The sequence below is a fragment of the Littorina saxatilis genome, linkage group LG17 (genome assembly GCF_037325665.1).
Source record: "Littorina saxatilis isolate snail1 linkage group LG17, US_GU_Lsax_2.0, whole genome shotgun sequence".
Taxonomy (NCBI): Eukaryota; Metazoa; Mollusca; class Gastropoda; order Littorinimorpha; family Littorinidae; genus Littorina; species Littorina saxatilis.
Genome location: NC_090261.1, coordinates 4,148,367 through 4,161,449, shown reverse-complemented (window position 1 = coordinate 4,161,449; position 13,083 = coordinate 4,148,367). Strand labels below are relative to the sequence as shown.

At 50.7% G+C, this 13,083-nt stretch overlaps 1 protein-coding gene across 1 annotated transcript in view; it reads right to left on the bottom strand.

The window, feature by feature from the left end:
- The window catches only part of LOC138952632 (transient receptor potential cation channel subfamily M member 8-like), an 86,473-nt gene that overhangs the window by 16,026 nt on the left and 57,364 nt on the right, over positions 1 to 13,083 (bottom strand). The window contains exons 22-25 of the mRNA XM_070324334.1: positions 12,506 to 12,659; positions 11,134 to 11,314; positions 3,029 to 3,278; positions 176 to 504 (exon numbers count right to left, since the gene is read on the bottom strand). Of these exons, the coding sequence (XP_070180435.1) occupies positions 176 to 504; positions 3,029 to 3,278; positions 11,134 to 11,314; positions 12,506 to 12,659 (914 nt within the window). The remainder of the gene's footprint in view (positions 1 to 175; positions 505 to 3,028; positions 3,279 to 11,133; positions 11,315 to 12,505; positions 12,660 to 13,083) is intronic.

Here is a 13,083-nt window from a genome sequence, read left to right as displayed (position 1 = left end):
ACCATGACCCTCATCTCGATTCCCCCTCTATGTTAAAACATTTCGTCAAAACTTGACTAAATGTAAAAACAGCCAAGTTAACATTTCCAAATCAATAAAACAAAAATTCCCTGCAGGTGCACACACCAGAAACCGTAACTCTGAGAATGCAGATGACAGCAGACGATCCACTGACCTTTGTGTTTGTGAAGTAACTGATTGTTCTCGCTGTGAACACCGTATCCGCAAGCGCTGCCCACAGTGTTGAGAACGTTCAGCGCCATCTGGCCATCTCTATCTGGCTCTCTCACACCGTCTGGCTGATTTCGACAACAGAGCGCTCGGAAGCAGTGCAAGATGCATGTGCCGATTATTCGCAGGACGAACCAGCACAGGTAGGCGATGCCATGAAAGATGTTGAAGGGGGGAGGGAGGGAGGTACGACTGAAGTACTCTGTGATGATCTGACAGCGATGCCACGACTGGTGTTCGCAGGCCTCATCGTGCACTTTGTTGAACGTCACTCTGTGGGTGTGTGAAAAAAACTTGGTTAATCAAGCATCGACACGCAAACTGAAGTCAAGCACAAAACAAATACATCACATTTTACAATGATGAAAAAAGAAACTGCTGGTCAAGCTGACGACCACCAAATTTGAAAAAGGGGCTCATAAACCTTTTCATTCCTAGGGACTACAGAAAATATTATTCCCCCCTCTGCTTCTTTACCTCTGTAAACTTGTAGGGGTAGTTATTTTTCGATAATGACCCAGCAACCAAACAAATAACGACCCAGCAACAGCCTGAATCCTCGATAGTGCAATGGGTTGAGAGGTTGTTCTGTGTCGGTACTACTTTTTGCGACTGAAAAGTTCCGAACGCTCTAATGTACGAAGTATACATCTCTGGAGCAAACAATACAAACATACCGCATTTAAATTAACAACTACAGGCCTGAACACATAAATCTCCATATAAAATCCATGAGTTCGATTGTTTTCTGAATCTAGATCTGCCGTGCTCAAACCGTTCATCACAAGCAATTTCCCAAGGCAAGTAACTCATACTTTGTCTAGCGACAAGAGTAGTTCCCCTTCTTTTCACTCAGTTCCTTTGACAACCGACTGCAATCCGACGGTCAGTTTTCAACAATATTTCATTTAATAAACAGATCACACGCAACCAAATGCACACATCTCATCAATTTAAACAACATAAAGCGGTTTCATACACTATTTTCCCAAGAAAACTGAACTTCATACAGTTTTTAACGTTGGAACACGGGTGCAAATGTTCGTCTGCTAGTCCCATTTGACGAAAAAACATTATCCTAAGCGATACCATAACATATACAGAACACACAATATCTGCCTTTGCCGCCACAGCAGAATAACAGCATATCTGTGTACATGTACTTGATTTTAGCCCAAAATAGGAAATCTGACAAGAAGTGTTAACAGAATGGAATGATTTGCACGGAACTATACAACCGCGCATTAATCGATCGCCTGCGCAGGTTGACTGGTTGAGAGAATAGGATTCGATCAAACTTTCGCAAAAAAACTCTTTTCTTTGAATAACTGAAGAAAGGAGGAATAAAGAGGTTACACACCTCGTCTCAGTGATTATAAAAAATAATGGTCTCAGTTCGCGGTCATGAAAAAGCTAACTTCGACCATTATTTTTAATAATCACTGAGACTCGGCATGTAACCTCTACTTATTGTGCCTTGTGACTCTGTGGCTAACAACATGAGGCAGTGCCACTTCACAGTTCAAGGGACATGAAAGTGACTAGTGATAGCTTTAGCCATGTTCTCTACTCCATACGCATTCCTGGGATACTGTGATTAACCCTTTTTACCCCACCTATGTTGACCAAGTTTTTTTTAGCCGAGACGAGCTGTGCCAGCAGCAGGTCACTCAGAATTGTAGTAAATGTGTAGCAACTGTGTATCAACACGCTGGAATGCTGGCGTTAGATGGATGTTACAGGAAGCGACTGAAGCTAACAATCTAAGCGGATATATCCGTACCTGGTCAGATAGAGCCATATGAGTGGGTACGGATATATCCGTACCTGGGAGACAATGACTTAAACATAAAACATCACTTGATTCCAAGACCAGCAAAAAAATCAATGGTTACTATCCCCTAAGCAAACATGAAAAACTGAAAATAAGCTGTCAAAGCATGAGTTGATTTCAAAATACAGTCGAACCTGCCCCATCAAACACCTGTCAAACACCTGTCAAACACCTGTCAAACACCTGGCAAACACCTGTCCATTATGACCACCTGAAATACTCCCATTCATGTCCCTAATAGGAAATTCCCTGTGAGGACTTCAAGTCCCCCCCCCCCAGTACACTCCCAAATGATTTTTCCCCCCCTCTATTTAATTCCCCTTTCCATAGCGACCACCTCTCTACAATGACCACTTTTGGTTGATGGTTTTGGCGGTTGATGGTTTTGGCGGTTGATGGTTTTGGCGGTTGATGGTTTTGGCGGTTGATGGTTTTGGCGGTTGATGGTTTTGGCGGTTGTAATAGACAGGTGGGATTGTAAGAAGAAAGGTAGCATGAAGCCAAATCTTGGGGGGGGGGGGGGGGGGGGGGTGGGTGGGGGTGGGTGAGGTGGTTGTTATAGACAGGTGGGATTGTAAGAAGAAAGGTAGCATGAAGCCAAATCGTGGGTGAGGTGGGTGAGGTGGGTGGGTGAGGTGGGTGGGTGAGGAGAGTGGGTGAGGTGGGTGGGTGAGGTGGGTGGGTGAGGTGGGTGGGGGGGTGAGGTGGGTGGGGGGGGGGGGGTGAGGTGGGTGGGGGGTGAGGTGGGTGAGGGGGGTGAGGTGGGTGAGGCGGTAGAGCACTGGACTTGTGATCCTAGGTCACAAGTTCCAATCCAGGCCGGGACGGACACAGGTCAACTTTATGTGCAGACTCAGAGATGGTATCCATGTCCCAAACCCGTGTCACCACTGTGGCACATGAAAGACCTCGGTCACTCTGCCATAAGTGCAAGTGGCCGATACCACATAAACACGCACGCACCTGTGTATTTGATCTAAAGTCGAGGTAACACCCGGGAACATGCCCCTAATGGTTTGACAGTCAGGGTGTAAAACAAAACTATCATCGTACCCGAATCGGGCGATGAGGAGGTTGAGCAGCAGGACGTTGGTGATCATGACGTGTATCCCTAGCAACACGGGCACGATGTAGCTGCCGTACTTGGTGGGGCAGTGAGGCGTGTCGTACCCATAGTGTTTGGAGACATTACCCGCCGCACACGAATCTGTCTCTAGATGAACAGAATGTAAGGCTTCTTTTTAAGCCTACTGTCTATATGATACTTACCGAGACAGTACTATTCTTGCACATTATCTATTATAGGCCGAAAAAATTGGACAAAACGCTGCGTGGGTACAATTATCTCCCATAACCATGCGCCACCGTGGATCCCAAGCACTGTCTGAGTGCTTCCCCCTTACAGGATGTAGGTGGCGCGTCCTCTTTCTTTATGAGCTGCAGACCCTCAAAAAGCCCATAACATATCAAGAGGGGAGGCGGGAGGGAAACTCTAATAGTACTGTCTCGGTAAGTATCATATAGACAGTAGGCTTAAAAAGAAGCCTTACAGTCAATATAACACTTACCTCGACAGTACTATTCTTGCACAGAATACCAGAGTGGTGTGAGGGTGATATGTAGAGTATTAAACTCCTTAATCAAAATCACTTAAATCCAAGGATTAAGATACCCAGGCAATTTTCGAACAGTACTACTGTAAAAGAAAATATACCCAAGAAAAATACCTTAGACTGACGTGACCATGCTGGCAACCACTGCTTTGGCAATGCCATACGACTGGTCAAGCCTGAGACTGGAAAAGTCTCGCATATAGTGGTTAATAAACGTGGCTGGAGTCTTCCAGAACGCGACCGCCATTATGCTTTGGAGCGAGGCACCCCGCACGTGCGCCAACGAGGAGCCGATAGCCCGAATCTCGTGTGCCCTGATGTCAGGGACCACATCCACTTGAGCATGAACATAAGCCTGTTTGATAAGCAAGGTCAGCCAACGAGCTAAAGTTTGTCTAGAAATATCCGATTGGTACTTCGGATTAAGCGAGACAAACAGTGACCGCTTAGAAGACCGAAAGCTACGTGTTCTATCCAGGTACACTCTAAGGGCACGTACTGGGCAGAGGAAGCGATCAGGGTCATCATGTTCAAGAGTGGGAGCCAAGGCTTGAATGACTACTGGTTTGGACAACTCCGAGGCATTCTGATTCTTGGCTCGAAAGTCTGGTAGGAAAGCCAACGTCACCTGATGTGTGGTGAACTCAATGTCAAATTCCAGGCCACTCAAAGCTTGAATACCACTGAGTCTACGGCAAGTGGCTAAAGCGATGAGGAACACAGTCTTAAAAGTCAGGAACTTGATACTAATGCCTGCCAGGGGTTCAAACTCCTTGCTACGCAGGAGTTTGAGAACCAGGAAGACATCCCACTTGGGAAATGAAACCCGAGGTTTAGACACCGCTGCATTGCTAATACCCGAAAGGACATTAGCAATGAGGGAGGAACTGATCAAGTGTTCAGGTCTGCGACCAGTAGCAGCCGCAATCGTGGAAGTGATGGCAGATTTGTATCCAAGAAGAGTCTTAGAAGAAAGACTCTTCTTTTGATACACTTCCACCAGGAAGTTGGCCAAGTCCTGTGTTGAGGGATAAAGCGGCTTTATCCCCTTGGACAAGGCGAAGGAGGCCCAAGCTCTCCAGCGTAAGTCATAGAGCTGATTAGTTGATCGCCTCTTAGCGTTCAAGGAAAACTCTACTGAACTCTTGTGAAATCCTAGTGCAAGCAGTTTGGAGCGCACAAGAGCCATGCGGTCAAGCACAGACTCTCTGGACGTGGATGAGGGAGGCCTGATCGAGGCTGGAGCAAACTTCCCCCGTCCAGATTCAGAGGTAGAGGGTCTACGTGGGTGAGACCGCGAAGATCTGGAAACCACGGAGCTGTTGGCCAGTAAGGCGCGACCAAAATCAGTCTTGGCCGTTCCTGCAGATACTTTGCCAGTACCCTCGGAATCAGAGATGTCGGGGGATAGGCGTAAGCATCGAGGAGCCTCCACGAGAGAGTGAATGCGTCCACGTGGAACGCATTCGTGTCTCGAAAGGGGCTGACGTACCTGGGAAGCCGAGCGCTGAATCGAGTTGCGAACAGATCGATCAGAGGACGGTCCCACCTTGCCCACAGACGCCGTAGAACGTTGTGAGCGATGGTCCATTCTGTGGGGAGAACCTGATCGCCCCGACTGAGAATGTCGGCCAGGGCGTTCAGTTTCCCCGGAACGAATTGGACTGACATCCGGACCTGATTGGTCTGGCACCAGAGCAGAATCTCCTCCGCTAACAGGGAGAGGGACCGAGAATTGGTGCCCCCCTGGTGGCGAAGGTAAGCTAGGCATGTGGTGTTGTCCCCGTGGACCAACACATCCTGATCCCGAATCAGGAGGCGAAACTCCAGCAGAGCCCGACGAACCGCCTCCAACTCTAGAAAGTTGATGTGTAGGAGGGACTCCTCCTGGGTCCAGACCCCCTGGGCCTCGTGCAGGTCCAGGTGGGCCCCCCAACCCCGCGTAGAAGCGTCGGTGTACAGGAAGAGAGACGGCCGTCTCGGTTGGATAGGCACCGCAGAGTTGAGCCAGATCGGGTCCAGCCATTGGACTACAGCCTCGTGAAACCAAGGCCCGATCTGGACCAACTCGGTGTAATCGAGAGGCCTGGAAGTCCGATCTGCTACTGCCCGTTGCAGGGGACGTTTGTGTAGCCTTGCAAGGGGCAGCAGCAGAGCGACAGACTCCATGGAACCCAACAGTTCCGCCAGCCGCCTGTGAGGAACAGCGCGGCAAGCCTGAATGGAGAGGATCTTTCGCCTCAGGGAGAGGATTCTGTCCGGGGAGGGAGACACAGTGTAAAGCACTGTGTCGAACGCCATCCCCAAGTAGCAAAACTGCTGGGCTGGCACGAGGTCTGACTTGTGCCACTGTATCTGGAACCCCAAAGCATGGGTCCGTTCCAGGACCTGCCGGGTGTGTTGGAGGCATTGATCGCGAGACTGGGCCAGGGTGAGCCAATCGTCCAAATATTGACGCAGACGCACACCCTGAGCTCTGACCAACGCCGCCAGCTCCTTGACCACCTTTGTAAAAATCAGCGGGGCCAAGGACAGGCCGAATGGGAGGGCCCGAAACTCGAACACTGTGCCCTCCCAAACAAACCGGAGCAGATGTCGGTACCCCGGGGCCACCAGGATGTGGAAGTAAGCATCCTGGAGGTCCACAGACGTGGCCCAATCGTTTGGCCGGATGGCCAACCGGACCGACGAAGGGGTTTCCATCTTGAACTTGCACCTGCGAAGGTACAAGTTCAAGGTGGAGAGGTCCAACACCGGCCTGAACCTGCCGTCCTTTTTGGGGACGGTGAACAGGCGGGAGTAGAACCCCGGAGAAGGCTGAGAAAGGGGGTAGACAGCCTTCTTCTCGACCAACGAGTTCACCTCGTCTTGAAGAGCCTGCCATCTGGCAGGGTCTCGAGGAGGGGGGAACGTCAAAGGTAGAGCGGACAATGGAGGTTGTGACGACAGCGGTAGAGAAAACCCCGACCCCACCACCCTCAAGATAAACTGGTTGGAGACCAGTCTGTCCCACATGTCGCGGGCCCGAAAAAGGGAACCGACGGACGAAAGAGGGGCAACTTGAGGGGGCGTCAACGTAGGGCCGGGACTCACTGAAAATTCTGCTGGCGGGCAGGCGCAGGCTTGCGACCACCCCCCTGGTGGTGCTGCTTACCCTTACCTGTCTGAGCACCCTTCTTCTTGCGCTTGGGAGCACGAGAAGCCGGGGCCGCAGGGGGGAACGCGACAGGCGCCTGAGAGGAGGAAGAAGGAGGCAGTGAAACTGGCTTCTTCTTCTTCTTCTTCTGAGGCTGGGAGCTGGAGGTGACTGTAGCACTTCTCTTACTCCCCGCCGACGTCGCCGAAGCAGCGAGGCCAACCATCAGAGAATCAGTGTTCCTCTGGCGTGTGGACTCCACCACAGAACGGACAGTGCCCGGATGAAAAAGGGAAGAAGGCTGAGGAAACGTGTTCCTCAGACTCTTCCTCATATCCGGAGGCACTAAAGAAGTAGCCAGAAAATGATCACGGAACAGGGCCAACAAGTGGACCCGTGTTCCAATGGCACGATCGCACGGCATGCAAAGCCCGATCCACTCGAACCGTGTCAAGGACCCGAGTGGAATCGGACTCTGCCCGATCGGGAGGGTCCAACAGTGTGGACAGCGTGCTCATCCATGTCAAGGCCTGTGATTGGGCCTTGACAATGGAAGAAACGGTGGCCTCAAGATTGTGGAACGAAGCAGAGCTCAGTTCCACCTTCTTGACCGAAGGCACCTCCCCAACGAACACATCACCGTCAGCCCCACCCTGAACACTCGAAGTCTGGAAAGGGAGAGTTCGAGAGTCAAAGGGAAAAGGGAGGGACGAAACAGATTGGACACGAGGAAACAGTGGAGGTGCGCCTCCCGAAGGAAAGCACGGCACTGAATCCGCGTCCTCCCGAGGAACATAGGTCGCGTTTGCACGTGAATCTGTACTCCTCAGGCGATGTGCTGCCGCTTCCACCGTGGCACTAAGACTAGGGTGGAACGCGAATTGCTGGCGGCCGGATCGTTCATAAAACGAGCCGCCGGCAGACGCGGCGTGTGCCTCCCGCGCCCGGGCCGAAGCGGACTCCAAGGACGAGAGGGCGTCGGAGGGAAGGACGTCCTGAAACTGTTCAAACGTCCTTCTAGCTGTGCGAGGGAGAGCCTCCTGCCTCTCGTCCTCAGACTCCACGTCCTGTGTGTCAACCGAAGGGTTGGGAACACTAGACGACAGACGCTTAAGAGAGGCATCCGTGGCGTCAAGACGCCGCGTGATGTCTGTCATGTACTGTTGGAAAGTACGAAGCATAGCTTCGGAAGTTCCATCAGAAACCGGCAAGGGTAGAGGATCAGTGTTAACCTCAGGGCGACCCTGATCCTCCTCCCCATCGTCCTCTGACTCACTCTCCTCTTCACTTCCCGACAACTCCTCAACAGCAGGAGTGTAGGAAGCTTGAGGGGGAGGAGCCGAAAGTGATGAAGTAGACTGTGACGAAACGCCCACTGAAGCAAGAGGCCGCGAAGACCCCTGCCCCAAAGACGAAACGTCTCCAGCAGCCGAAGGGAGAGAACAACAAAAACCCTGCGACTGTTGGGTCAGTCCAGCCAACGAACCCCCGCCATTTATAGACTGAACAGGGACCCATCGGGTCTGATCAGAAAAGAAATGGTCCGGTCCGGTCGGGGGTGCCGATCCGGTACGGTCGGGTGGTCCGGTCCGGTCCGGTCGAGTGGTCCGGTGTTCCGGTCCGGTCCGGTGGTCCGGTCCGGTCCGGTACCATCCGGAGGTCCCGTTCGGCACAGAACCATCCGTACCCACAAAAGTGTTCGGGTGGTTCGGTCCGGACGTGGAAACACCGTACCATCCGGACCCGTAGGTCCGGTGGTCCGGTGTGTTCCGGTTCGGTGCCAGACCACCCGGACCAACAGAGGTGGTCGGGTGGTCCGGTCCCGACCGGACCACTGGTCCCGTACCGTACCATCCGGACCCGTAGGTCCGGTGGTCCGGTGTGTTCCGGTTCGGTGCCAGACCACCCGGACCAACAGAGGTGGTCGGGTGGTCCGGTCCCGACCGGACCACTGGTCCCGTACCGTACCATCCGGACCCGTAGGTCCGGGGGTCCGGCAAGGGCCAGAGGTACTGTCCCGCACCGGACCCTAAGGTCCGGTACGGTCCCGTACCATGGGTCCCGTCCGGACCAAACCCGGAGGTCAAGTCCAGTCGGGACCCGTGGGTCCGGTTCGATCCCGACCCGTAAGCCTGGACCGTTCCGGACCCTTGGTCCGGACCATCCGTCACCCGAACACCAGACGCTAAGGAATGGCGTGGGGTCAAGACGGTCCGGTCGGAGGTGTCGGTCTGAGCAACAGAAACAATGTTCCCGTCGCCCTGACCATTCGACAGAAGTACCACGTTCTGTCGAACACCTCCACGTCCAGTAACTAGTCGGCCGGAGCGTTTCATAGAGGGACAGCCACCAGTCACACGGACGTCAGAGGGAACCGTAGTAGCAGTGGTCGTAGGCACGATGCCTGAAACCCCTGCCCCCACAGGACCGCCCTGAACGGGGTCAATTCGCATCCCAACCCCAGCGGGGAGGGAATTCATAGACCCCGTCATCTCCTCCGATCTCCCCCCCCATGAGTCCGAGACTACTGTCGAAACAGCAGTAGACGACCCAGCGAGGGAGTTCAGAGGAGGACCCGTGTCCCTCCTGGCTTCCACAGCGGTGGAAACCGAGGAGGGCACAGGAGAGGCACCGGAAAAGAAAGAAGTCGAAACCTGAGTCTCTCCCGTAGCCCCTAGATCAGATTCACCAACCCCCAAAGAGGGTTGGGAATCGACCCGCCCCCGGATTCGAGCCAGGGAGGAGAAGGAAACCTTCCCCCCAGGCTTGAAACCGGGAGGAGCTGAAGCCTGAGACTGAGGGCCGGACAACGGCGTCGAAGGGGGGGAAGCGTGTTCCACGGAAGGAGAAGGAGAAAGACGCTTTTTCTTTCCCCTCGACCTTCCCCGAACCTTCGACGGCGCAGCCCCGCCCGAAGTCCCAGGTTCAAGCCCAGCCTGTTTGAGCAAGCTCGCATTGAGCTTGCTCAAACAGGCTTTCTCCGCCCTCCCTCGCCGCAAACGCAAAGCGTTTGGGGAGGGAGAGTCGGAGCGCCGAAAGGTCCCCCTGTCCGTGCGCAAAACATGACGCTGTGCGCCCGGAGAAGGGTTGCCCCCGGCAGACTCTGGTTCCGTAGAACCAGAGCCCAAAACAAGACGAGACATCCTACCTCGCCCTGTACGTACCCTTAAAAAATCGAGAATTAACAAAATTCAAAGAAAATTAGGTCAATACTCAAGTGAATGAGGCGAAACGAGAAGCAGACGACCGGTCACCACGAAGTAGGACGGTAGGCACGCCGAGTCCGCCACACAACAACGGAGGCACAAGTTGGAAGAAAAACAACGTAGCCTCAAGCCAGAAGTGGAATAACACACAAAAATCCAACAGGTGGTAATCCACACAGAAAAGAAGACTCTAGAATCCAAAATAATCCGGGAGCGCAGCAGAAACACAGCCTACTGTCACGCGCGAAAAAAGAAAGAGGACGCGCCACCTACATCCTGTAAGGGGGAAGCACTCAGACAGTGCTTGGGATCCACGGTGGCGCATGGTTATGGGAGATAATTGTACCCACGCAGCGTTTTGTCCAATTTTTTCGGCCTATAATAGATAATGTGCAAGAATAGTACTGTCGAGGTAAGTGTTATATTGACAAACAGTGCCAACATAGTGCAATAGTTTATGGAGACTTAATTTACACGCCAAACACGAATCTGTCTCTAAATGGACCGAACCTTAGTGCTATATTGAACAGAAACAATGTTGGTACAGCAGAGTCTATTTAAATTTAAAAACAAAATACTAATAATAATAAATCATATTTTTAGAGTGTATGTATCCAAAGTTGATCTCCGCTCAAAGCGCTGTACTGAGTCCATTTTCAGAAACAACACTGAAGACAAACGGTTAGCTATTCATTCACAACATTGAAGGTAAACGCTTTGCTATTCATAAGCAAGACTGAAGAAAAATGATATGCAATTCAGTATCAAATACAAAATAGAAGCTACGTTATTCACAGACAACATTAGACTTAACTATAGAATACAAACAACTGCAAGGTGCTAATAAAAATACTTCTGACACTCAAGACACGCTGACAAAAATCTGAGAAATATTAGGTATCAAAATGAAGGGAATCTTGAAAATTTACAAAGCTTATGAACAGGAAATCAAAGAAAGAAGGGGGGGGGGGGGGGGGGAGGGAGTCTTGAATCAATCTTGAAAGTGGGTTCCACTGTAGCAAAAAAACCCACCAAAACCAACCAACCATGGAAACTGCACTAACTCCCACACAAAAACTAATGGGCAGGATTCAGAAATGCCGACAACTATACCTCTTATTTCGATCTCTTCCAAGCTGAGCTCTCCAAACACCTGCCAGTATGCCTTGCGAGGAATGTGGAAGAGTCGTGACCACGTGAGGTCGCTCTCAGGGTACAGCAGTGACTCTGACGCCACAGCGTATGACAACACGAAGATGAGCATGATGATCATGAAGTTACGCGTGTCCTTGATCTGTTAACACGCAGATAACACGTCTCTCAATGTCTCCGACACCATGCCAAGGTCACAAGAAATATACAGTGTTTTTAACCCACAGCTGAGATATTGAAGAAAGGTGGAGAAACTTGTGCAATCTCAGCCGTTGAAATACAGGGTAATTCCACTATATAGCGAATTTGCATTTATCGCGAAGACGTGTTGGACAAAAAAACAAAAACAGGACCGACCTTCTCAATGTTTTACTTTTATTTTTGTCTGCAGTCCCGGTTTTGCTTTGTGAAGAAGCACGTTTTCTCTCATGGACTTGTACATTACTCCACAAACTTCACATCCCATCATACATCAAACATGACACTCCTTAGGCAGCATGGATAGTGGGTGACCATCCTTTATTGTCAGATTGATAGAACTCTAAACAAACATGCACTCTTTTGTAGTCTTGGCTATAGCCGCCTAAATATGACTTTTAGTCAGCCTCTAACATCACATGGCTCAAAGACTGGAAATCTAATGTTCAATCAATTTTTATTTATTTACGAGGATTTATATCGCGCACATATCTCAGCACACAAGGCGACTCAAGGCGCATGTTACCTATTCCGTGTGAGATGGAATTTTTTACACAATATATCACGCATTCACATCGGCCAGTAGATCAACAGCCTATAGGCGCTGCATCCACCTTTCACGGCCTATTATTCCAGGTCACACGGGTATTTTTTGAATGAAATAAAACTCTTCCAGACCAGCTTGAGTGCCTATCATATAATATTCATATAAATATTGATCCTATTTTGAAGAAAATGGCAGACGGGCGCAGTGGCCTAGTTGATAAGACATTGGGCTCCAAATAGGAAGGTCTGAGCTCGAATCCCGACTGCAGTCACTTGGTTGGGTTAAGGGTGGAGATTTTTCTGATCTCCCAGGTCAACTTATGTGCAGACCTGCTAGTGCCTTATCCCCCTTCGAGTGTACACGCAAGCACAAGACCAAGTGCGCACGGAAAAGATCCTGTAATCCATGTCAAACACAAAAATACCCAGCATGCTTCCCCTCGAAAGCGGCGTATGGCTGCTAAATGGCGGCGTAAAAACGGTCATACACGTAAAAACCCACTCCTGCAAAAACATGAGTGAAGGTGGGAGTTTCAGCCCATGAACAAAGAAGAAGAAGAAGAAGAAAATGGCAGAGCGGCAGACTGACCATCTTGTAGATCATGACCAGCATGAGTCCCAGTTCATCGAACACCATCAGCATCTGGAACAGCCGCATGAAGAAGAAGAAGACGTCGAAGCTCAGCAGGATGCGACCAATCACATGCAGCTCGTAGTAGGGTGCAAACACCAGCATGCCAAACCTGCGCACAAAAGTTTTCTCTTCACTCTTATCTTTATACAGTGGAAACCCCCCTTATAAGACCTTCCAATCTGAGGCTTCTTCCTTTTAAAGACGTTCATTTTTTCTATTAATATTTTCTTTTCATTTTGAGACCTGATTTTCGCAGATTGTTCAGGGGCTTAAAGGGAGGTTACACACTTCTCAAAGATTGCATGATTGAGTCAGACAACTGAGTGTGACAGAAAGAGGTGGTTGCCAAGTCATCAGTGATGTTGCTACTGTGTAACAGATTGTGTGTGTGCATTCTTGACTGTGTGTGAGTGTGCTTGCGTGCGTGTGTGTGTGTGAGAGAGAGAGAGAGAGAGAGAGAGAGAGAGAGAGAGAGAGAGAGAGAGAGAGAGAGAGAGAGAGAGAGAGAGAGAGAGAGAGAGAGAGAGAGAGAG